The 25,772-nt window shown below is 39.3% G+C and overlaps 1 protein-coding gene across 2 annotated transcripts in view; it reads right to left on the bottom strand.

Annotated features, from left to right (window-relative positions):
• Positions 1 to 1,144: 1,144 nt before the first annotated feature.
• TSPAN12 (tetraspanin 12) overlaps positions 1,145 to 25,772 on the bottom strand; it is a 64,106-nt gene continuing 39,478 nt past the window's right edge. For both annotated transcript variants that reach the window (XM_058724482.1, XM_058724484.1), the window contains exons 7-8: positions 21,620 to 21,763; positions 1,145 to 2,735 (exon numbers count right to left, since the gene is read on the bottom strand). In XM_058724482.1, the coding sequence (XP_058580465.1) occupies positions 2,430 to 2,735; positions 21,620 to 21,763 (450 nt within the window). In that variant the 3' untranslated portion in view covers positions 1,145 to 2,429. The remainder of the gene's footprint in view (positions 2,736 to 21,619; positions 21,764 to 25,772) is intronic.

Here is a 25,772-nt window from a genome sequence, read left to right as displayed (position 1 = left end):
CTCATTCCTCGGCATGAACCCACTCACTGCATGTTCTCCTAAGAGTTTTATCTGTGGCTAGCACAAGGGTCTCTTCACCACATTTTACAGTGCTTGAGGACAGACTCTATCTCCTGTCATTTCTGAATCTCCAGGGCACTTTGAATGGACTATTAACTAGGCTGAAAATAATCTTAAATTTTCACCAAAAGTGGCGATTTTTTTATTAAAAAAAACCTTTTAAAAACTTCCAAAGAAATAGCATTTTTTTTTTTTTTTTTTTTGCAGTAAACCCAAACAGTGAACTCCCTCAGCTCTACCATAAGTACACTTTTTAAAGTCTCTTGCAGTTTATTTTTCCAGGTGCACTGCCACCGTAAGAGGCCCGTGTAGGCCATGGCTATAAATGTCATTTGTTCCCATTAAGCAAGTGTAGTATATATAAGATGTCTGTCTAAATTTATGTTGAGTCTTCTGGAGTACTAAGTCAGGTAATATATCAAAAAATCTAAAGTCTAAAAATGTGGAAATTGGCTTTTATTTAAAATTTGCAGATTTTCAACTGAGGTCAACACAATATGTACTTGTTCTTCCTGTGACTGAGACACATCAACCAAAAAGCAGCCATTTAGAGAATTTGACCATTACCCAAATAATTCAAATAATAGTCATAGCTGTCTCAATTCCATGGGCATTTTAGGTGAAGTTATGGGGAGCTGGATGTTGAGGAAATTATAAAAAAGGACACTTTTGGTTCTGACTGAGCAAGGAATTTACTCAGTTTTTATTTGAATCTATGGGAGAAATAAAATCTGGCAGTTAATTTCAAATGTTGCATTTCTTAGACTCATTTGCTTCTAAAAGTTACTTGAAGAAACTGGGATGTGAAAACATTGAGAAGATGAATCAGCATGAATGTGCATATTTTTAGGTTCTAGCAAACAACTACATTATTTATCATTTAGCTCAAAAACGAACCTGAAAAGTAAGTGGGCCTCTTTTTGTCTTTTCTCACTGAGGATACATCCTCATATAGATTAGTTCCAGAGTTTGGCAATCATTATTGTTACTTTACTGAATCATTTCTTCTTATATTTCTCTCCCCTTGCCAATCATTGTGAGAGGTAAAAGTGTTCATCGTGTATAAAAATTAGACACAGACAAATTATTACTCTCTAGAAAATATTTATTGACACATTTTAATTTTCTTTTCATTTTCTGAGAAATATTATACACAAAATACAGTAAAATGCACTCTCCCCATTTCAAATAAATATATTTTACTCTTGTAAAAAATTTAATAATCTGTGTAATTCACCACAGTATCTTAATCAGTGGAACAAAGCGAAGAAAATCTCTAAATTGTCACTTATTTTAATGATTCTCTTGGCATTTTGCTGGAGAGAAGGAACAGTATTCTCTGTGGAGCTGTATTCAAACTTGTGGACTATTGCCTATTGTTTGGAGAAGACAAAGGCTTTAAAAGTTGAGTGTCAAAAAGAGCCTTAGTTTGGGAGAAAGGCAGCATCCAAGATTTTGCTAAATGAACTACCGTTATGTGCAAACTTCCTTGGAATATTTCCTAGAGACCAGACGACATTCTGACTTAAAATGATTCCTATGCATCACACTGGCAATCTTTCAAAATTAGTGGTTAAGTATTTAAATTAACAGTTACGTACGTAATATAAGCCCAAGACGGATTTTTAAAGCTCTATTACAGGAAAGGTTAACAATAATGGTGCTATACAGGACAAATTTATCCTTTCCACTCACAATTGTTATTCTTAACATTATAAGAACTGAAATCTACTGAATTATACAGACTTACCACAGACTCTTATATACACATAGATCCCTGATCAGTTTAAGACAATGTGTTAATTTGCTCTTAAGTAACAAGAATATTTTAGTAATCAGAAAAAAAATCACATTTAGATAGTCACCAATCTTCGGAGTTTTCTTATGTATAATCAACCCACTCTCCAAAAACTATGTCACCAAGTAATACAATTCATTAATACTGCCTAACTTCCTGTGTTAGCAGTTCATTTGTACTTGATATATGAGCAAGCTTATGAAAGTAAATCAAACTTTACTGTGGCTCCAATGCCACCAGAGCATGGCTTGTTTACATGGATGCGGAAATGCTGGTCAAACTAGCCAAAGCATGAGCCTCAAAGAATAACTGTGTTCAGTAAAAATCTTACACAGGCTATAAAGTGGGTATTGGATCTGTCTTCAGCATTATAAAGGGCATCAACCGTTGTCTAGGTGGTGACTTACAAAATGGAATTTTTCCCTCTTCACTTTAAAGGGTAGAAAATTACATGCTCCGCATTCCTTATGGCAACATTTTTATTTCTACACATTTCTGAAACAGATAAGTGTGTGCTCAAGAATGCACGAGTCCAATAAAATAAATTTGTAGTTTCCTTCTTTGACATCCTCTATAATTCCTCCATCTCGAAGTGTGTAGTAAAGCTGTTTGCCATAGATGTGTGTTCAAAGATCCTCGACAGGCTTGGTTTCAACAGTTCTACTGAGTGACATGACAGGTGCTGAGTCGTGTCATTCTTCAGGGACATCATTTGGTCTGTCCCAGGCTCCCTTCGATCATAATAGAGAGCCCAGAGCAGAGTAATGGTGAGAATCATGGCCAGGATCTGTGTCACTCCAATGGAGATCCCCAGAAACCTTAGCACCTGCAGTTGTTTGGTTCCCCTCAAAAAGGAATACATTTTCTTCCCACAACCCTGTAAAAGAAATAACACAGTCAGTATTACTTTGGGTATGTCACGGAGGGTCAAATAGTGAAAACAAACAATCTGTGCCAGTTAATGGAACCAAACAACTTGAATCTTAACAGTTTAACACAGTGACTCTCAGCAGGGAATGCCTATGAGAAACTGGAGGGGAGATGGAGAGGGGCACTTTTTGAAAAGCCTGCCCAGGTGATTCTGATGAGCTTACTCCTTTTTCTGTCTTCCTCACCACCTGACATTGAGAATCACCAGCACAAAACACAACTAGACCAGGGTTGGTAACCTTTTGTTTGTGTCTTTGTTTGTAAAGGGTCAGATAGTAAATCTTGAAGCAAATCTTTCCCGGCCATATGGTCTCTATTGCAATCACTCATCTCTGCCACTGTAACAAGCAAGCCACCATAGGCAATATGGAAATGAATGCATATGGCTGGCTGCCTTTCAGTGAAACCTCATGAACCAAAAAAGCAGTAGGCCACATTTGGGGCACAGGCCACAGATTGCTGACCGCTGATATAGACTGATCCAGATTTTGCAAAAATGTTTCCTTATTATTGTTGGTATTCACTGTTAGGTGAATAGCTCATGGCTGGAAGCCCAGCTACCCAGCCTGAGTGGCAGAGCCCGGGCTGTGGACGGACTGGTGACTGCAGGGTGGCCCGCCAACAGCGAAGCTTCTTGTCCTCCCGCTTTTAGGTAATTCGGCCTTAAAAGTACCTGGGGTATTGTCTGTTGGGGAATTGCCCTCGGCAGGCCCCCTGGGAAAAGAACCATTAGGGAAGAAGATAAGGTTCCGCAAGAGATTGTGCGGCCTTACGTTTAGCCCTTGCCATTCCCTATGGAAACTCCCCTACTTGCAGGAAGGATAACCTTGTGCAATTGCCAGCAAAGGCGGCCAACGAAGGAGAGACATATGGATCCGAAAGCCCCACTCCGGTAACTAAGGAGTGTATCTATGGACACAGGTCACTCTGACCCCTAGGCCCACCTGGCCCCCCGGAGGCATTCCAGATGATGATTGAACCTAAAGTACAGAATGGTTCATTGGTTCCTAGGTGCATTGTCTCTCTGAGAATGTACAAGGCGTGGGTTTCTAAGGCCCTCTTGGCCCCCTTCCTGGCACCTCGGACACAGGCGAACACTTTTGTTCTTCAAAACCACGAATGGTTCAGGGAAACAACTAATAGGTCGTGTCCCTGTAACTGTTCCACTTGAGGTGTTGAGAGATAAATGACCTTTCGTGAAAACAGCAAAGCAAATACTTTATAGATTATAAACATAGATACATAATAAAAACAATAAAAGAAATTAATCAATAAGCAAAGGGCAGGAGGGAACGTTATGACAAAACAATCATGTTATTCCTTATGGGGTAATTACACAAAGGAACGTTTTCAAAATTAGATAATGTTAGAAAAACATAGATGATGTATGTTACAAGGAAATCACTAGCATATATAATGACACGTTTACTGCAATAAATCGGCCAGTTCAACACACTGCTGTTGTCTGTATCCATTTTTATTTTTGTTTTATTTTCACTTTTTCGCCGACGCCGTTCATCCTTCGGGAACCCCTGGACCTGCTGGAGCTGGACTCTGGCAGCTCATTTGGTCAGACTTTTCCCAAGGATCAGGAACGTTTGCCCAATCTGCTGCTGAAACTTGCTGATAGGTGGAAATTAATCTATTCCCTTTCACCTACCATCACACACTTTTGTCCACTGTCTGAGAAGAAATACAAAATGGAGGGGGGGGGGGTGTTCCTGGCATGGCATCGAGTCTTAGTTGGATTTATTTATTTATTTGTTTATAGACAGAGAGAGTGCATATGTGAGCAAACCAGGGAGGGGAAGATGGAGAGGGAGAGAAGGAATCTTAAGCAGGCTCCACACCCAGCATGGAGCCGGACACAGGCCTCAATCTCACAATTTTGAGATCTTGATCTGACCCAAAATCAAGAGTTGGACGCTTAACTAACTGACCCACCCAGGTGCCCCAAGGAAGGGTTTGAAAAGTATCTTTAGTTTCCCTACACGCTAAAGACACCTGACTTAAAAGGATTAGCAAAGTTTCTGTTTGTAATTAAAGTATAAAAGGCTAAGGAGTGCTTGTGGTAGACAGAAGAGAATTCTGAAAGAAAAAGAGAAGAGGGAAAAAAGGGAAAGAAAAACTATGACTAAAGATAATGGCGGGGGCAGGAGGCGCAAAGGAAAGGAGGGAGAATGCAACTAACAATTGTCCGAGTCACTTCTCCAGTGAACAAAGCAGAGCGAACCTGCCAAGTCTCTATTGAATCCACAACAAAGAAATGATAATTCCCTCTTCCAAAGGGAAGCTGATTCTAAATGAAGGTGAAAATCTGGGAAAGAATTTTATAATAATAAATTTCAAGGACTTGGAAGATTCTGAGTCTTTGCTCTACTTGGAAGAGAACAAATTTGCCTGCCACAGTTTCATGGACTTTGGCAGAAGACAGAGGCCAAGGACTTTATTACTCATAGCAATAGCAACAGCCAGAGTATGTGCCAGTTCCTCGAGATCCAAGTGCAACATGGAGACAACCAGATGATGCCTGCACACAGTGGACTGCATTATGAAAGAGAAACCTGAAGTTTAGGGAACCCTAATCTTTCATAATGGGCAGTAAGCATAAATGTCCTTTGCATCAGAGAAAGATATCATCTTTATTATACTGGACAGTAAATAAACCTGCCCTTTCCTTTGAAGGGAGACACCATCTCTATCTTCAAGGCTGTTTCTGTGCAAAAGCCCTTGAAAAGATAGTCCAGAACAACGGCATCCATTGCTTCTGCATATAAGACATGAAGAAATGCAAGAGACCCATGTGAAATTATCTCCCAACAAGAACTTGACTTTTCAAAACTTTTGTTCTGAGTTTGTGCAGTGATTCATTCTGCTTACCCTATTGAGGCAGCTACTTGAATAAAAAGAAATTGATAATTACACTGAAAATTTCCTCCTTAGGGATAAGTTGGATAAGCGTCCAACTTCGGCTCGGGTCATGATCTCATGGTTCATGAGTTTGAGCCCCGCATCGGGCTCTGTGCTGACAGCTCAGAGCCTGGAGCCTGCTTCGGATTCTGTGTCTCCCTCTCTCTCTCTCTCTGTCCCTCCCCTGCTCGTGTTGTTTCTCTCTCTCAAATATAAACAAAACAAAAACTTTTTAAAAAATTGCCTCCTTGTTTTCTTCTCTAGATTTCACAAAGAACTCAACTAAATCAAGAGAAGCAAGACTACTGAATCAGTTGTGAATCTGTGCATTATGTTGGAGAAGAAGAATGAACAATACATAATTCTTAGATTTCCAAAGGCATTGATCAGTAACTTTACTTCAATAAGTCATTATGTTCAAAGAAATACAAAATCATGTAAAACGAGTCCTAGACATGCTTCAAGAACTTTTTCTGGTAAATCATGTAATGCAAATTAACAGCCAAAGATTAGCTAAACTTCATCAATTTCACCAAAAATGAACTTAAAATATTTATAATTTAATACTACTTAACATGGGTTTAATAAAATCACTTCTTTGGCCATCTTACCTTTTTAATACACACACAAAATGCTTGTATGCACACACATGCACACACAGTCTGTGGGAAACCAAAATAGCTGTCACAGAGAAAATTCACCGAAGTTCAAATACTTTTCAAAGAATTTCATTGAGCTAGTTCATCAGAGCCCTCTCACCCTTATGTTTATGTGTAATTCTAACAAGTATCCTTGCATGACACAGTATAGAATAATAGTTAAGACCATGAACCGCAGAGCCAGAATTCTGAGTTTCATATCCCTGCTCCACTTACAAGCTATGTGACTTTGGACAAGTTACTTAATCTCTCTGTGCTTCAGTTTTCTCATCTAACCTGATGAGGTTTTTTGGGGTGATTGTGGGGGGTCTGGAGCCAATGGCCAAGAAAGAATTCTTGAAGATGTCTTCAGTGCAAAAGGGTGATTTTATTAAAGCACGGGGACAGGACTGGTGGGCAGAAAGAGCTACCCGGGACCATGAGGAGAGACTGGTTTATACTATGGGGTTGGGGGAAGTAAAGTCCAGAGGAAGTTTCCAGTGAGATTTTCCTATGCTAAAGAAGACTCCCAGGATACAGGAGGCCTAGCTATTGTCAAGCTAAGGTTGTTTTTCCCTCTAGCAAAGCATTAGCATTAAGACAGCAGGGAGTTCCCGGAGAAACACTTTACTCTGCCAGCCTCAAGTATCTGTCAATGGGCTGCAGGTTATAAGGAAATTAAATTCTATCTGCCATTTCCTTCTGTCTCTGTTTCCCACACCAGGCCCACTAAGGATTAGAAAGCTCAAGTTAAAATAGATAAAAAATTAGGGCGCCTGGGTGGCTCAGTAAGTTAAGCATTTCTCAGGTCGTGATCTTGGTTTGGGGAGTTGGAGTCCCATGTTGGGCTCTGTGCTTACAGCTTTGATCCTGGAGCCTGCTTAGAATTCTGTGTCTCCCTCTCTCTGTGCACTCCCCCAATGGCACTCTCTCTTTCTCAAAAAAAAAAAATAAATAAATAAATAAAAATAAAAATAAATTAAATTAAGTTAAAATTTAATTAAAAATCAAAAAATAAAATGATAGAAAATCTATAAAAAGCAAGTATGAATAAACAGGTACAAGGAAGGTACAACATTTTTAAAAAGAGAATGAAAATACCAAATCACACCATTGTGCCATCTCTGAGTATTGATGCAACAGCCCTTGCTCACAGGAGCCAAAGTGGCTGATGCTGTTTTTCAGGGCAGTGAAGTAACTATCTAAAATGATTATTTGCCACTGATACATTAGATCACTAGCCTTCTCATGGAGCAGAGAAGTATTAATTTCTTTTTGGTTGATTTATTTCTTTTGAGAGAGAGAGAGAGCATGCACAAGTGGAGAAGGAACAGAGAGAGAATCCCAAGCAGGATCTGCACCATCAGCACAGCCCGATGTGGGGCGCAAACCCACGAACCGCGAACCATGAGATCATGACCTGAGCTGAAATCGAGAGTCGGAAGCTTAACCAACTGAGCCACCCAGGCTCCCCAAAAGCCATTTTACATACTTTGGAAAGGGTCACATTAAAGATAGTTAAATTTAAAAACTTTAGCTTCAAACAACCGGAAATTAATTTATATAGCTACATTATTTAACATCATTGCTAAGTAGGGCAGTACCAGATCACCACATCCATCTTTAGAAAAAGGAGATGGATATAAAATGGCAGCGGATTATGTTTAGTTAATTCCTTACCTACATTCATCAGTACTTAGAATAAAAATGGATGTTTAATAAGTAAATAAAGGATGAGTTAGAATAGATAAATCAATAATTTGGTAATAATAATTAAAATAAACTTCAGAATTAAATGTAAACCATTCAAGAAATACATATGCTAATGATTCAATCCTGTGAAATACCATAAGTCAATTATCATTTGAGTTTTACTTTTTCAGTTGTCACTGGTACTTAAATTTTACCTGTGTAGTTCTTCTTCTTCTTCTTCTTCTTCTTCTTTTGTGGCACCATGTTATGAATGGGGTAGCATTATCATGATATATAGTTCTTATTGTCATAAGATCTCCCACCCCTTTTGGCTAACTCATTCTAACTTGAAAAACTGTGCAGGAAAGGTAACGTTTCTTGTTTAAATCAGTGAGTAAAATCAAGCAGAGACTGATAACCAAACTACAGTCTATTGTGTTTCATATTTTGGCTTTGGGGAAAGTCTGTCCTAATTATATTTTAAACAACCACATTTGTAAAAAAAGGTATAGTAAACTATATCCTCTGGGATGGTTTGGGGGATGTGATATACTAGCTAACACTGAATGTTCTAGAGTGGGAGGAGACCTTGTAAGTTAATAAGTTCAAGTTTTAACCTTTAAAAATATGGCTAAAAACCACTTCCAGAACAACATCAACAAAACTGGCAGAGGAAGGACCTCTATATAGTTTCTCTTCCACATAAGTAATGAAAGCATTAGCAAAAATTGTCACAATCAACTTTTTTAGAACTCTGAAAATTAACCAAAGCTTGTAGCCACCTGAGGAGCATTATTCAGAAGTACCTGAGTCTCAGTAAGAACAGCAAGCTCTGTCACATTGTAATTAGCCCTCTCCCATCCCCTCTCCCCAGCTCTGCAGAAGCCTTGAAAATCAACAGCCCATAATTATGGTGAAAACCAGTGGCCTGGAAGCCAGAGGCAACAGAATATGACTGGAGCTCCTTCAAAGCCCCAGTCTCAGATAACTGTCATTATTTGTCCTATCTGGCGGTACCCTGGAAGACCTCATTTGCAAGGTTGTTTTTATTTGAACCTGAGTTGGAGCTCAACCGGGCAACAGCCTTTTCCCTGGGGGTATTTGTCAAAAGCACCCAGAGGAACACTGAGGCTGCCTGAGGCAGTGCATAATAACTGCACACAATGAGCTGGTCAAAAAGCTTAAAAAGAAAATCTGGGGGAATGAGAAGTCCACAGGGGCCTTGGCAAAGCTCTGGGATACTTGTGGAACTTTCCAAAGTTACACACAAGAACAGGGCAGTGCTTATGTTCAGGGCCGTGTGCATGCTAAGGGAAGACCTAAGAAGGCCCTGCAATCTTACCTTTGGCTAACTTTGAGGCTCTGTGCACCCTTGACAAAGACCGGGAGGCTTATTGGTTCCAGGCATCTTAAGGAAATCTCTGATCATTCATTAACTGTCCCTAAGTTAACAGGGCAGACTTTAGTGGCCACACATGACAAAGAATACAGATTTTACAGAATTGATTCAGGAAGGTCACTAATGAATAAACAAGCAACAACAAACTCTGGGGAGGGAGGAAAATCTGATTTCCAGAGTTGCCACATTATATTATTTACAATGTCCAGTTCTCAACAACAATAACAAAAATTACAAGGTGCGCAAAGATACAGGAAAGAATGACTCCCATACAAACAAAAAAAAGTCTTCAACGAAAATGCACTTCGAATGAGAGGAATTCATTGCCCCACTAGACAGTTTTGTCCACGCTTGAACAACATTAATACTTAAGCTTTTCCTTATTGGAACCTATCTTCTTAATAAGATGCATTGGTCCTGGGTCTGCTCTCAAACTCTTCTATAAGGTAGAGAGTCATATTTGAAGAGCCATCACTTTCCCTTGAACTATTCTCTTCTCCAAACTAAATATTCCCAATTCCCTCAAGTTTTCCAGATATATACATGTCGTCAGCCTACTGAGCTCTTTTTGGATTGTGCTGATTTGGTCCATGTTTCTTTGAAAATAACACTGATTTTTAACTTTAAAAACTAGAAAATGCAGTAAAATATTAGTGTGGCAGAACACCTCCCTAAGGAATGTGGTGAACATCTCAAGACATGGGAAGGCAACCTGGCTATGTGTGCATGCATGACATTCCTCATGGCTCTGTAACACAGACTGCACATTCAGACTGTATGTCACCATATATGGGAGACAAAGGAGCAAAAATTGTACAAGAGGCAACCCCCTACTGCACCCCGGGCTCAGCCTTTTGGGTCTTAGCCCTCTGAGCCCGTGCTGACACGAACAAAGCTGCTTCCTGGAAAGAAAAACCTTGGTGTCCCGACTCTGACTCACTACTACATTAGGACAACCAAGACTGTTTGAATGAGTTTGGATCCTGGGCAAAAAGCTTTGTCAGGTTCCCCAGAAGTGTGGACATGGGATCGTATCATATGACACATAGTAAGGACCTGGCCTCCTTCTGGATCTTGGGGACGCTAAAGATTATTTCCACGTCAAGGTTGGCAAGGGCTGTTTATTCAAGGCAAAGGTCTTAGATTCCTCCATTTATGTAACAATAGGTCAGCCTATCACTACCTCATTTAGTTTATAAGGCATACAGATAACCCCTCAAACAAGACAGAATTTTAATACTTAAGTTTGTCATTAGAATTCATTAAATACAAATCTCTCTATACTGCAGACAACTTGATATTTTTTTGATGATTCAGAGGGCATTGTAGAAATTTGCAGTATATCAGGCATCGTGCTGAATATTTGTGAATCATTCACACAATTACTTAAAGTTAAGGATTAATTTTCCAAAAGAATAGTCCTCTTATTGAGGACAATATTTTTCTGGATTTCTATATAAGCATTGTCCTCCTTAGCCACTCTCTTCCATTCCGTGCCATTGAATAAAATCAGTCTGAACACAAGTTGTGAGCTTATTTTCAGTCAGTCAGATAATCATGCATAAGGTTTACACTTTTCAGTGCAAACTTGGACACTTTTGCTGAAAACCAAGACACCAAGTCTAGAGAAGAAAAAAAAATACAGATGTGTCTCTATACACTCTATTGTACTATTCATAGAGATTTAGTTGCATAAACAAACATTTCTGTTGAGTGAGTCAAAGAGGAAACAGAAATGTTAGAGTTCAAAACCGCATTCCATTTCACAAAGGGTGTTTTATTCAGAATTGGAAAGAACTCAATTACACTTATTTGCTTTTCTCAAAATAAAATACTCTAAGTTGATTCACCTTGAATGTGTTTTCTTCCTACATAAAGCTATGTTAGTCCTACATTAATAACTTCAGAAAACTCAAAGGTATGAATACGCATGTGGTCTAACCTACTTTACTTGCTGCAGTATTAAAATCCTGGTCAACTATTAACTATAAATAATAACACTAACTTTTTATTAGAGAAAAAAATCACTAATCCCTACGTTTCCTAGAATCTATTGGAAGGCATGTCAGGATGCCTCATTTTACTTGAGGAAATGATACACTTGAAATTATGCTCTGATCTATCTCCAAAATGATTTTCTAAAATTGGAAGCACCCCATGGCTTTTTGTTATTCAATATTCACAAGCAACATAGAAAAAAATTAGGCAGACTTCTAATCAGCTTATGAAGATAAAGTATGAATTAAGTCTAGGTGCCAATACATGCCAATATTGATATTTTTCTAATTGATGTTTGGTAATAAACGTGGCTCTCAAGTTTGAAATGACTGTGTTAATTATCACGTACAAATATGTAATCTTCAGCCTTATTTCTTCTAAAATTAAAAAAGTGAATGTGCTTCGTGAGTCTGTGAACTTTACACAGGTTGGACCAAATGTTCTCCACTGATAATCATAAGTGCTGCAGGGAAATGAATCCTTCCTTTAAAAATATTAAATAGCAAGTAATAAAATTCACCGTAGGACTTTCTGTTCTCGTTAAGGGTAAGGCTAACCAAACCCGTGCATCGTAAATGCAGTAGAAAAAGTCTTCCTATTTCTTAATGACGGTCCCTGGTATCTCTGTTAATTCTCACAATATCCCCATTGGATAGACAGAATCACCAAATTTAAAAGACTGCATCTACTGAATATTTTTCAATTTTTGCAGAAAGATGTGGTTGTAAAGAGACGATAGAGTCAGAAAACCCAGACAGTGCTGTTCTCCCTTGTGAGGCCGGCTCCTGCAGCAGGCACTCCCTGATTGACTGAGCAGAAGCACATTTACGAGCTGCTCATTCAAACGTTATCTCTCATTGGGCCCTTTGGCCGCCTAAATTTCATCTATAAGAAGAGGGGAGGTGTTAAAACCAGTGAAGTCAGAAACCACATGAAGGCCCCAAAATCTTGACCTCAAAATCTACCTTCAGCCAGCACAGATATATAGAACCAGAAAATGCTTACCCTTCCTGTCTTTAACTAGCAAAACCGGGTGCAATTTGGCTAGCTAAAGATCTAATTATAGATCGTTAATTATTCTATTTACTTTAATAAATGTTAATAATTAACAGCTATTATTGTCATTACTGTCATTTGCTACCGCCATGCATTGGAGATTTGTGTTTATTATATGCCAAGTGGTTTGCTAAGGGTTTCTCATTACAAAGCTTGATTTATCTTTGTAATCCAAGAGTGAGGTAGGTAGTATTATTATCTCATTATAAAAATTAAGTCATTGAGGTTTACAAGTGAAAAAAAATCTACAAACATTCAGCTTATTCCTCACCATGTATTCCATATCTCAAAATTTTAGTGTCTAAAATCTGGGCTTTGGAATCAAATAGATCTAAGCTCAGTCACTGACTAGCTATGACACAGGACTACGTCACTTAGCCTCTTTGTGTCTCACTTTTCTCATCTGTAAAATGGAGCATCTCTGACTGAATTAGGTCTACTGAGCTTTATATTTTCTACTGGTTTCTGCACACCAAGTACCTGACAGGAACCTTAAACCCAGCATTTCCAAGAAGGACCCAATCAAATCCAACCTGTCTCCTCAGTAAATGGCTTCTTTATCCAACCAGGATCCGAGTCCAAGGCTAGTGTCCTTACAGCTTCCCTGTCATTCGCTCTGCACAACCAATTCATCATTTTGTTTATTCCCCCTCCAATCACTCACATTCATCCCTTCCCTCTGTCCTCAATGGCACAACCTGAATCCCAGCCCTTATCATCACTCACACGAATCACCTGCAACAGTTTGCTACCTCTCTTCCAGGCCTCAAGGCCTAGTCCTTAGCTCCACTCCTCTTCACAAGGGCGACACAATAATTTCAAGGCACAAATCTAAAATTGTTACTTTGTGAAGTACTTCTTTCAGGTCAAAATATTAAAATGGCTTTCTTATGAGTAAATTGTAAAGGTAAACCTTGCAAGTCTTCCTTAACAAAGCAAAAGAAGAAAAGTCATTTGAACGGTGACTAGGTAACGGGAAACCTACAAGTGAACTGTGCCAGAAAGAGAGGGAAAGAAAAGAAGAACGCATTTGTATACCTTAGGCAAAATCAGCAGAACAGTTCAAGGCCCCATTAGATAAAGCAAAGCCTGAAGATAAAAGGGATGTTCCCCCCACCAAGCACAAACTAGTCCTGCAGGGCTCTGAATGATAAAACAGGTATCACCCAAGTCAGAGTAAACCTGACCCCTGCGGGCAGTTGCTGAGGAGATAATGAAGTCAGCAGAGAGGCAGGAGGGAGTGTCTTTGACTTCATATAAAAGATCGCTGTGAATGGAACTTCTTGGGGATATTCCATCTAAATAACCACTGAGCCTGAAAGCTGCCTACCGATTACTATCTGTGCAGGAGGTTCTGTGTGTGTTTATCTGAGAATGGAGCTTCATTATTAATAAATCAGAATCCCATGACTACTCAGCGTTAAGCTTTCCTGTCATAATAATGCCTCAAATTTGTGAATGTGCTTGCCTTTCTGCTTGGCAACTACTCACAGACTTTAGCATAAAATTCATGCGGTAGCAGGATTTATGGGGCTCTTCGTAATCCAGCGTAATCCAGCGCCTGCCCTGGCCAGCAAGCCAGGAAGGCCCTCTCGCCCCAGGCTCCAGCTCTAACTTGGCACAATTGCCTCTTTGCTTGCCCCTTTCCGGCCGGGCCACCCAAATATTTTCTCCACGTGGCTAACACCTGCTTATCTCAGGGAAAGACTAGCCCCTCTGTGTTCCCGATGCATATCTCACAAATATAAACAAAATGGTAATTAAAGATTACCTACCCATGTCTGGATCCTTCTTATTCTCCAGTTTAAAGTCACTAATTCCTATGTCTTATTATAACCACTGGTATGAGGATCATTACTATGCAGACTTGGTTAACTTCATGTTAATGCAACTGGCCAGTCCCTAGCCAGGGGTCTGAACTGTTACCTCGGGCTTCTGGTCTTACACTTATCTTTCAACATTAGCCCCTCATGTTGTTTTTTTTTGTGTGGTGATGTACTTGGTCCTAAGTAGAATCCTACTACTAGTAATTTAAGAGCAGGGTTACCTGGGAGAAAAATAATCAATCTCATAACTATGTAGAACTTGCCAGAAAGCCATACCCCTATTCCCTACCATCTCCTCTTGGATCTACAATGTATGTCGTGTCTCCACCACAAAGAATTGCTAAGGAAATATTTCTGTGTTTAGGATGTTGTGTATGAAAATTATAAAATCAAAGTTGTTTCTATTAGTCAAAGCAGACTATATACAGAGTTGACTCACTTTTCTAACTGTTAATAGAAGAGTGTTCGTCAAAGGTGTTGAAGGCTAAGATGCTGCCCAGAAAAGTACATATGCACAGATTATGAAGCAAATACCATTTGCTGACCACAACAGGGTACAAGGAGATAAGGAGGAACAGGACCTCCAATCTGTGAGGGACGACAGCATGAGTTCATGACTCAGCTCACACGGAAGAGAACACACAACAGAGAGAACAAAAACTTAGAACGAACCATCCCACATGGGTTCATCATGAGCTGGCCCACCTTTAACCTGAGGGAGCATCCCTAATATGTCCATGTACCTTCTGGGAGTACCATGGACCTCTAGATGCTTGTCACCATCTGAGTTCTTCGTGCTGTAAATGGAGGCTCAGAGAGATCACATCCCTTCACTTCCATGCTTCCTGGCCTTCCCTATCACCCTATCTGTACAAGTTTTCTGTTACTCAGAGGCAGAAGTGGTTTGGGGCAAAATTCCTTGGGGAATTATAAAGAATATTTGCTATTCAAACCCAACATCACATGGAACATATAAAGACTAAGGGTCTAAAGGGAAAGTATTCCAGGGGCACCTGGGTGGCTCAGTCGGTTAAGCATCTGACTTTGGCTCAGCTCATGATCTCATGGTTTGTGAGTTCGAGCCCCACATCAGATTCTACACCAACAGTGTGGGGCCTACCTGGGATTCTCTCTCTCTCTCTCTCTCTCTCTCTGCCCCTCCCCTACTTGCCCTCTCTCTTTCAAAATAAATAAATAAACTTAAAAAAAAATAAAATAAGGGTGCCTGAGTAGTTCAGTTGGTTAAGCATCTGAATTCAGCTCAGGTCATGATCTCATGGCTTGTGGGTAAGGCTCGCATCAGGCTCTGTACTGTCAGCTCAGAGCCTGGAGCTTGCTTAGGATTCTGTGTCTCCCTCTCTCTCTCTGCCCTTCACCTGCTCTCACTCTGTCTCTCTCTCTCAAAAATAAATAAACATAAAAAAATTAAAAATAAATAAGATAAGTAAAATAGAGGGAAAGTGTTTCAAAGGCACCCAGCTGTGCGGAAACCATCTCTCTATCCAGCCCTCACATAAACTGCTGTGAATACTACTTTTCCGAAGAAGCCAACAATATCTTTTAACAGTGGTCTTTCTCCCAACTACAAAACGAAGGCATGTATCTTTGGAGGTACATTTTACTTTACTCTCTGTTCCTCTTTGTTTTACATTTTGAGTTGGTCCATTTGAAGGAGGGCCTGTTGTGAACTTGTTTACTTGCATTCATTTTTCTTGAGGCGGCGTACGGAGGAAGAAAATTGCATTCCAATCCCTCTGAAAAGATGTTTATTCTTCATTTCCTAACAGGGGTAGCAAACACTGCAACTATCTCTACAACTGTGGTTCTTCACAATTTTTCGTATGAAACCCCAAGAAAAGCTGATGAAAGCTAAGGATACTAGTCATTGAAAAAAATGCATATAAAATATTGAAAAAAATTTCAGCACTATCACCTTTCCCTTGAAGCCCATCCAAGAAGAGCACAGGTCCATGGGCAAGAGGTTGCCAGTCCACACTTTTCTCTGCTAGCTTTCTTTCTCAGTCTTTCTGTTTTTCTTCTCCAGATCAAGTCTAGACAGAGAACTTTAGTAATGACATGGTGGAAAACTCAGCAGATGAGAGAAGGAAGAGACATTTCAGTCCTGTATTCTACCGACATACACCCTGAGTCTGATGTTCTGCTGAGGCCAAGTCTAACACCTGGTATTTAGAGAGTGTGGTTACACAAATAATCCCAAAGAACAGGGTAGTAAGCAGTCAGTAATCACTGACTAGTCTACCTCTGGGTGAGTTTTTGCACTCACAGTTTCACAGGCTAAAAAAAATTCTTCAGTGGATCTTTTTTTTTTTTTAATGTTTATTTATTTTAGAGACAGAGATACAGAGCACAAGTGGGGTCGGGGCAGAGAGAGAGGGAGACGGAATCTGCAACAGGCTCCAGGTTCTGAGCTGTCAGCACAGAGCCCGACGCGGGGCTTGAACCCACGAACCATGAGATAATGACTGGAGCTGAAGTCAGACACTCAACCAACTGAGCCATCCAGGTGTCCCAGTGGATCTTTTTGTTTTTTCTAAGTTTATTTATTTATTTGGGGCGGGGAACAGGTGTTCCATGCATGGGGTAGGGGCAGAGAGAGAGAATCCCAAGCAGGCACTGCACTGTCAACACAGAGCCCGAGGTGCACACTGTCAGCATGGAGCCTGATGTGGGGCTCAAACTCATGAATTGCGAGATAGTGACTTGAGCCTAAATCAGGAGTCGGATGCTTAAGTGACTGAGCCACCCAGGTGTCCCAGTGGATCTTTTTGTTTTTTCTAAGTTTATTTATTTATTTGGGGCGGGGAACGGGTGTTCCATGCATGGGGTAGGGGCAGAGAGAGAGAATCCCAAGCAGGCACTGCACTGTCAACACAGAGCCCGAGGTGCACACTGTCAGCATGGAGCCTGATGTGGGGCTCAAACTCATGAATTGCGAGATAGTGACTTGAGCCTAAATCAGGAGTCGGATGCTTAAGTGACTGAGCCACCCAGGTGCCCCTTCGGTGGATCTTTGCATGGCTGCAGCCTTCTCACCGACTGCTCATCATTCAAATGTCACTTCCTAAAAGAGTGGGTTCCTAACCATCCTAAGTAGCTCCCTCACCAATAAAGCCATTCTCCAGCACACAACCCTACTTAAGAGTCTTCAAAATGCTTACCGTTACCTGAGATGATTTTTATTGTTGCTTTTTTCTTGCTAAATGTCTATACACCTAACTAGAATGTAAGTTACACAGGAGGAGAGATTTTGTCTGCAACTTTCTCTGTTATATCCTCAGCATTTCCAATAGCACCTGGCACTCACGAAACATTGTGAGTTGATGAATGTGATGGAACCAGGTTGATGGTCAGAAACATTTTCATCTGTGATTTTTGCATCTGTACTTTTATACAAGTGCGTAGCTCATTACAGGTATTGGAGGAGCTGTGTGCCAAATCCAACAATACTTCTGACGGGAATGTTTCTAAAATGTGCAATTGTTGCTTTATTTCTGCTCTGTCATTTTTCACAGGTTTCAAACGTGTCATAAAACATTATTGGGTCAGGGACCATGCAGGCCACCAGATGGTTGAGAATGATTTATTTCCTTGATTTCAGACTCCTGAAGAAAGATTGCAGGAAGAAAGCCAGTTCTTATCTCTGAGCTTACAGAATATGAAAGATAAAAGGGACCTTGAAGTTCATCTAGTCCAGATCCACTCTTAATTTAAAAACCCATTCTATCTGCCAATGACATGGTTATCTGACCTTGACTTTAATATTTTTAGTGATGAGCCACTCATTATTTTATAAGAGAACCTGTGTCACAACTGGACGGATTTTGATGAGCAAGGTCTTCCTTCTATTGATTCAAAATTTCCTTCCTGTAATGTCTGGCCCTTGGAGCAACAATGAGCAAGTCTAGTTCCTGTTCTGAATGATGAACTTTGAAATATTTGAAGACATCGAAAATATCTCCCCCTTAGTATCTGCTACTTTAGAATAAGTAACATAAATACCTCCAGCTGTCCCTCACTTGTTCCTCCCTATTAGACCCCTCCCTCTTCCAGGTGGATGGTCTCTGGGCACTCTTCAATTAGGAAACATGTTCTCCAGGGCAAAGTGGAATTGAGTCTTATTTTTAATGATGGGTTTAATTGTACTTGTACCATAAAGCTACTAAGTGATCCACTTTTGTAAGTCAACTATGCATATAATTATGCACTGTATCATTACCAATACCAGCATCTGTTATTAATTATAAAGTGGAAAAGCAGAGCTACTCTGATATAATGAACCTCCATCTCTGCTGGAAGTCTATCTAAAGAATATCTTGTAACTGGCAATGTCGGCTTGCTACTGAAAATCTTTTGATGAAAATATGAAAAAGCTTTTAAAATAATCTGGCTTCTCAACTTGCACATGCACAATAATATGGCTTCTATCAATCTCAAAATCCATAGAATAAGTAATTATAGACAGCCTGAATGTAAGGTATTCCATTATAAATACTACCAGCGGAAATAATCTAAGATAAACTAGTAAAAATGAATGGCATTCTTACAGCAGAAAAAAAAAACCCAACAAAACTTATCAAATGTTTAATTGAAAGCTTTTCAACTAAACAAAGCACAAGTGAAGTGAATCTGTCCATATTCAGACTTTATGGGAAGATCTGGCAAATTGGTTTGTGTTTTGTCATTCTTATGATCAACATTGGTTATAATCATATTATCAGTATTAATCACTAAAAAGGGTAGAGATTATATATAGTGTTGTAGCCCAATATTTTCCCATACTGACTTGCCACTCCTAAAAACTAACAAATGGATTAAGTTCACACTAGGAAAGTTGATAGGTTTCAACTCACATATACACTTAATACCTATACTGTAATCATCTGTGTTTTTAAAACCTAGTGGTAAGTTATAATGTATCTGAATATCCACAGTTATGTTTGCATTTAATAATATCTTAGAAATATTAAGCATTGTTTTCTGTTCTATGGCACGAACAGGCCCTTAACTATTGAACTTGTTAGCTGGCCATCCTTATTTCAGACTTTCACCTGGAAAAAAAAGATGTAGCATAATCACTAAAGAACTCAGAGACACTGAGCAAATGATTCTTTGATTATCTTTTAAAACAGGCAACCTAGGTAATTCAGTGGTTTCAACAATTCTTGTTATGAGTTGAGTTGTGTTCCCCACAAAAGCATATGTTGAGGTCCTAATCCCCAGAACCTCAAATGTGGTCTTATTTTGAAATAGAGTCATTGCCGATGTAATTAGTTAAGATGAAGTCATACTGAAAGAGGATGGGCCCCTACTCCAACATGACTTGTGTCTTTATGAACAAGGTGAAATCTGGAGATCTACACAAACAGGGAGAGTTCCATGTGAATATGAAGGCAGGGATTGGGGTGATGCTTCTACAACCAAGGAACACGAAAGATTGTCATCCAACTGCCGGAAGCTGAGGGAAGGACATAGAACAGATTCTTCCTCACACCCCTCAGAAGGAACCAACCTTCCTGACACCTTGATCTCAAGCTTTCTAGCTTTCAGAACCATGAAACAATAAGTATCTCCTGTTTAAGCCACTCACTTTGAGGTACTTTATTACAGCAGCCCTAGGAAACAAATACAATTCTAAATCCCTTAAAAAATCCTTGGCACACTTCTCTGTGGCACTTCAGGGCCCAAAGCACTTTATTTTGGATATGCTTAATGTGGCATAGTCTTGTCCTCTGAGATGAATTCTTTAACAGCCAAAAGCTACTTATACGTAAGCTATAAATACAATGGATCATTTGTGGAGGTAATCTGCCATTTTTCTCAAATAAGTTAATTTACACCATAAACTAATGAAACTGATTTTTGTGCATCTCTACAATTGACTTTGGCAGCCTAAAAGATGTTTTGAACAATAGGATTTTTAGGGAAAGACATATAGCCTCTTAAGATTACTGTTTTGAAATACATAAATATATATATAAATCTGGATGTTCTGTTTTAAAAAAAGTTTTGCTCTTTATCACCATGCTTTATGGTAAGCCGGAGGTTTTCAATGGTGCTTTTGGATACCCAGATGCTTGACTGGAGATGTTACTGGGAAATAATCCCAGCCCCTCAGCCTGAGCACCCTCCCTGCCATCTGATTTACATTTTGAGTTTCCACTCTAGATCAAGACTGCAATAAAATTTTCTGTAATGTGGAAATGTCTTATATCTGCATTGTCTAATACTGAAGCTGCAAGTCTCAAGTGGCTTTTAAGCATTTGAAATGTAGCTATTTGAACTAACGAAATGAAATTTTAATTTAATTTAATTTTAATTTTAATAGCTACATGTAGCTATTGGTGACTGTACTGGATGGTATAGTTCTAGATTTTAATTTGAATTAAGATTCTGCTGCTAACAAAGTTTGAAAATCACCACTACAAAGGAAGGAATAGGAAAGCTTCTGGTAACAAAGGAATAACTGGTTATTCTGAAAATTTTTCCCAGAAAACTCAGATAGGCAACTTTCTTGGGCATGTGAGGATTGATTTTAAACCCAATGAGCATCTAATTTCTTTAAATCAGCTAACTAAAACTAATATCACTGATCATTAGCCAGTAGGGGGAACTGAAGAGTAGAGGACAACGTTTTCCCTGGAGAGTGGGATTTTTTTTCCCTACATATGTTTTCGTGTCTGTGGAGGCCCTAAAATACATAGTCTGTTCAAGAACTCCGAACCTTGTCTTCTGAAATATTCAGAGTTCTTTATACACTCCTCATGCACCTGTTTCCAAAGGATCCCTAGGAGGCAAGAGAACTTGGTTCTAGACAATACGGTTTAAAATCCAATTGATTCTAAATCGTCTTCCCCAATTCCTTTTTTGTTTAACTTCTTTTTTAATGTTTATTTATTTTTGAGAGAGACAGAGTGTGAGCAGGGGAGGGGCAGAGAGAGAGAGGAAGACACAGAATCTGAAGCTGGGTCCAGGCTCTGAGCTGTCAACGCAGAGCCTGGTGCAGGGCTTGAATTCACAAACCACGAGATCATGACCTAAGCTGAAGTTGGACGCTTAACTGATTGAGCCACCCAGGCACCCCCTACCCCCCACCGATTTCCTTTGTTAACACATGATGATTTTATACTGATTTTTAGTGCTATCCTGTTTCTCCACAAATTAGAGAATAATTTTAAGGGCCTTTATATTTAGATAGAAGAGGAAAATTTCATTGGCAAATTGTTGATTCTTTACCTAAAAGTCATTATAAGAAATCTTGTATGCATGATAAGTTCACAACATATGCCCTTACCTCTTGATAAAGGTCACTGAGATCTTCCTGGTGGGCCTGTTTGGAACATCCTGGGAATTCCCTAACACAACAGGAATCTGGGGGCCAGTCCATCTCTGTCATTTCCAGCCAGTCGGTGAAGTACACCACCCCACAGCATTTAAACTGCAAAAGAATGACTGGTCAGGCTCAGCAACTACAAAAATATTTTCTTAACTTACAGAAGATTAAACGTTAGATTTCTTAAATTTTTGTACCCAGAGCCAAACTCACCTCTCTCATTACCTAACGATGTGTGTACATTCTATGTTGACGACAAAAATGCGGCCAAGGACCCTATAATGGAACACTTCGAACAATAATGCTCATAACACATGCAGACAGATCAGGCATGGCTGAATCTCTCCACAACTGTATGGCCCTCCATAAGTGATCATTCAGCAGCAGACTGAACATTCACAGTAACAAAATCATTAGCAAGAATCCTATATTTACCATTAAAACTTTAGCTACTAAAGAACAGTTGATCCATCTATTTGCATATCACCTGGTTTAACTAATATAACTGCTTAATATTTTCAGACATTAAATTACAAGTTTCCATTATCTCTGTAGAAAGAGTTGTTGACCAAAAGTCCCCATCACAAAGATTACCCAACTTGGATTGATTAACCACTAAATTTTCAAAAATTTTTCAAAACATAAACACAGGTTTGGACAACAAATTTTTATTTAACTGAATGAGAATCTTGAAATAAAGTATCATATTCTAGCACCATGATCTCAGAAGAAATGATATGCCTTTAGCTTGAATAAAATTGGATTTAAGGAAAATTACTGTTGTCTTTTGTTTCTTTTTATCTAATTTCACCAAGGATTAGCAAAAACTTTTTCTGGTGAAAGTTTAGAAACACTGCTTAAGGATATATGTAGATTAGATTCAGAATAATTAACTATGATAATTTTCTGCCCTTGGATAGAGGGAGTTACTCTTCCCTACGGTCAAAAACAAGGACTCCTGGCACTCACTGAAAAGAACTTTGCCAAGAGTGACTGGCTCTGCAAATTATGTAGCCCAACAGACCAATCTGTGTGCAGGATTAACACCGTATCATAAACTAGCACAATCCAGCATTCAAAATCCAACTAAAATCATCTATGAGGAATTCTGAACTTCTCATGTAAAATGAAACAAGGAAAATACTGAAAACCATTTTACACTTTTCCTTTTGCCTAAGTAACTAATTAAAAAAAAAATCTTCAGACTATTGTAAATGATGAATTACTGATGCCACAAGTAATACTAAAATTTTCTGAGAAACATTTTTTATATTTTTAGTACTTTCCTTTTATAAACTTGTTCTAAAAGCTACAGATATACCATAAACATCATAAATTAAGTCAAACATAATTTGACATCATATATTTTACAAAAGGCCTTGAGTATCCATAAAAAACATACGTAGTAATAAGACTTCACTTTCTAAAAATCATAAACTACTATATTTCCAAGGCAGGCTTTTTCAATTCTTGCACTCAGAGAAAACCCACTTCTCTCGTTTCCTAAGGACATGCGTTTTTCTATGTTGACGACAGAAGTACAGTTCTTGGAACTCAAGCTCCGTCCACAATAGAACAGCCCATTTATCTGGCCTGGTCAGGAAATGAGGTGCTCCACAGAAATGACTTTTCCAAATAACTGAAGCATACCATGTTCAGTGCCAGATATATTTTTTAATATTAATAAGTCACTGAGTCATTTTTTTTTCTTTTTACATAGTTGTTTTTCTTTGTCAACAGGAGATACTAAATCGGTAATGAAATTTTCCCTGAGAACTCCCCTAAGTGGTCCCTCCACGACACTAGGCATGACTGGTCTACCTCTTCTCACGGTTTTCTCACCACCTTTAAAACCACATTATTGAGAGAGGGCCACTCTAGCTAGCATCCTGTGAAACTGGAAAATACCACCACCACTTTACATATAAAGAAAGGTTCCGATGGGCCAAGTAACTTGCAGAGACCAGTATGTGGCAGGAGCCTATTTATTCCAAAGCCTGTACTCCAACCATTAAGTTAAAATAAATAAGTAAATACACCTTTAAAAATGAGTTTTTAAAAAATATATGAAATAAAGATCACTAAGGCTTGAGTGAGAGTCCACTAAAATGAGGTACATGCATAGAACTGCACTGAATGAGGGTCAGAAAAACTGGGGCCCCACCAGGTCACTTTTAGCTCTACAATTTATTTTGGGAGAGGGGTGTTATGGGCTGAAATGTGTTTTCCCTTCCCAAAATTCACCCCAAAATGTGACCACATTTGGAGATAGGACCTTTACAGGTGTAATTAAATTAAAAGAAGGTCATAAAGGTGGGATCTACTCCCATATGACTTACATCCATATAAGAAGGGGAAATCTGAACACAGATACATACAGAAGGAAGACGATGTGAAGACACAGGGAAAAGACTGCTGTCTACAAGCCTGGGAGGGAGGCCTCAGAAGAAATCACCCCTGCACCCCTCGATCTCAGACTTCCAGCCTTCCAAACGGTGAGACGACGCATTTCTGTTATTCAAGCCCCCAGTGGTAACTTATTATGGCCATAGCCCTAGCAAACTAACACATAGGGGCTTTAAAAGACTCTTTCGGGGTGCCCAGAGATCTCTGCCATCTCCTTTCGGGTGAACTGGGCCTATGATACGGAGGAGGGAACTTACCAGGCAACAAAGCTAAAAACATGTACTATCATTACTTCGTCTACCTAAGTAAAGCCCCTCTTCGTGCCACTGGGAAAAAACTCACCTTGCTTTCTAGCCTGTTTTATCTTGGTCTACATCAGAAATCCCAGAACATAAGGAGCTCTGGACACCTTCCACCCAGGGCAGTAGCTGAACACATCTTAACATAAATTCCCTAAGGCCTCACCTTTTTTCCCTTCACGTTGCCTTTAGTACAAATGAACAGTAAACAAACAAAGTCAGGAAGCATTTAAATAAATAGGAAATCTGTGTCACTATGATAATTTTCACCATCTCGACAACTGTGACACAAGGAGCCAAATTTGGAGATTATCCTGTACTTGAACCTCTGCCCATATTCCAGACAGAGGAACTGAGCAGAAAGCTGGATATCTATCATGGAAGACGCTGCCTCTCACATGAGTTGTGGCCCAGCTCTAAAGGAAACGAAAGGAAACAGGTATACTTGGTCACCCCAGCATCTCCAATCACAAGAAAACTGCGTGGGCAGAGAGCTTGGTTTGAAGCAAGATCAGCGGTTAACTTCAAGTCACCGAATTTTAAGCATCTAAATATAGTCGGTGTTTGAGAAGATGATATCCATGGGGCTTTATGGAAGTTAGGTAAGAAAAGCTGAAAGCGTCTGTGCTTTGTAATGCTATAGTTAATAACCTTGAGCTAAATGAGATCAAGCTTAAGATCCCATTTATTCTTCTCAACAATCCAAGGAGGCAGGTCATTTTATTATCCCTATTTTACAGGTGAGGAGACTGAGGCTAAAGAAGTTAAGTAAATGAGAGAAGCTCATGTAATATTAAGGAGCAGAGCCAGAATCTGAACCAAGATCTGACTAGAAAGCTCATGCTTCTTAAAAAAAATGTTTATTTCTTTATTTTGAGAGAGAGCATGAGGGAGGGGGAGAGAGAGAGAGAGAGAGAGAGAGAGAGAGAGAGAGAATCCCAAGCAGACTCCATGCTGTCAGCACACAGCCTGACACAGGGCTCCTTCCCATGAACTGCAACATCATGACCTGAGCTGAAATCAAGAGACGTTCGATTAACCGGCTGAGCCACCCAGGTGCCCCAAAGCTTATGTTCTCAATGATATACTGATGCTTAATTCCCCAATAAGAACCATTATTTTTTAAAAAATTAACTGTTTAAAAATAAAGACAGCCCTAAAGGTCGTGAAAAATTATGTATTCAAATAAAACTTGGATATATATCAAGAAACTCTCATAAAACTTCACAGTAGGTTAGCAACATGGCTCTTAAGAAATTCTTAAAATATATGTGAAGCATGTGAAATGAAGGGAAAAATGGTACACACAGGAAGAAAAGAAGGGCATGGAGTTACTTAAGGTATTTCTCAGTAAAGAATTCCACCCAGGGTAACTGAATCATAGGCTTCACTTTTCAGCACAGAGAAAA

The sequence above is a fragment of the Neofelis nebulosa genome, chromosome 4 (genome assembly GCF_028018385.1).
Source record: "Neofelis nebulosa isolate mNeoNeb1 chromosome 4, mNeoNeb1.pri, whole genome shotgun sequence".
Classification (NCBI taxonomy): Eukaryota; Metazoa; Chordata; class Mammalia; order Carnivora; family Felidae; genus Neofelis; species Neofelis nebulosa.
The sequence above is the reverse complement of the archived record's forward strand: the minus strand, read 5'-3'. Positions and strand labels throughout refer to the sequence as shown.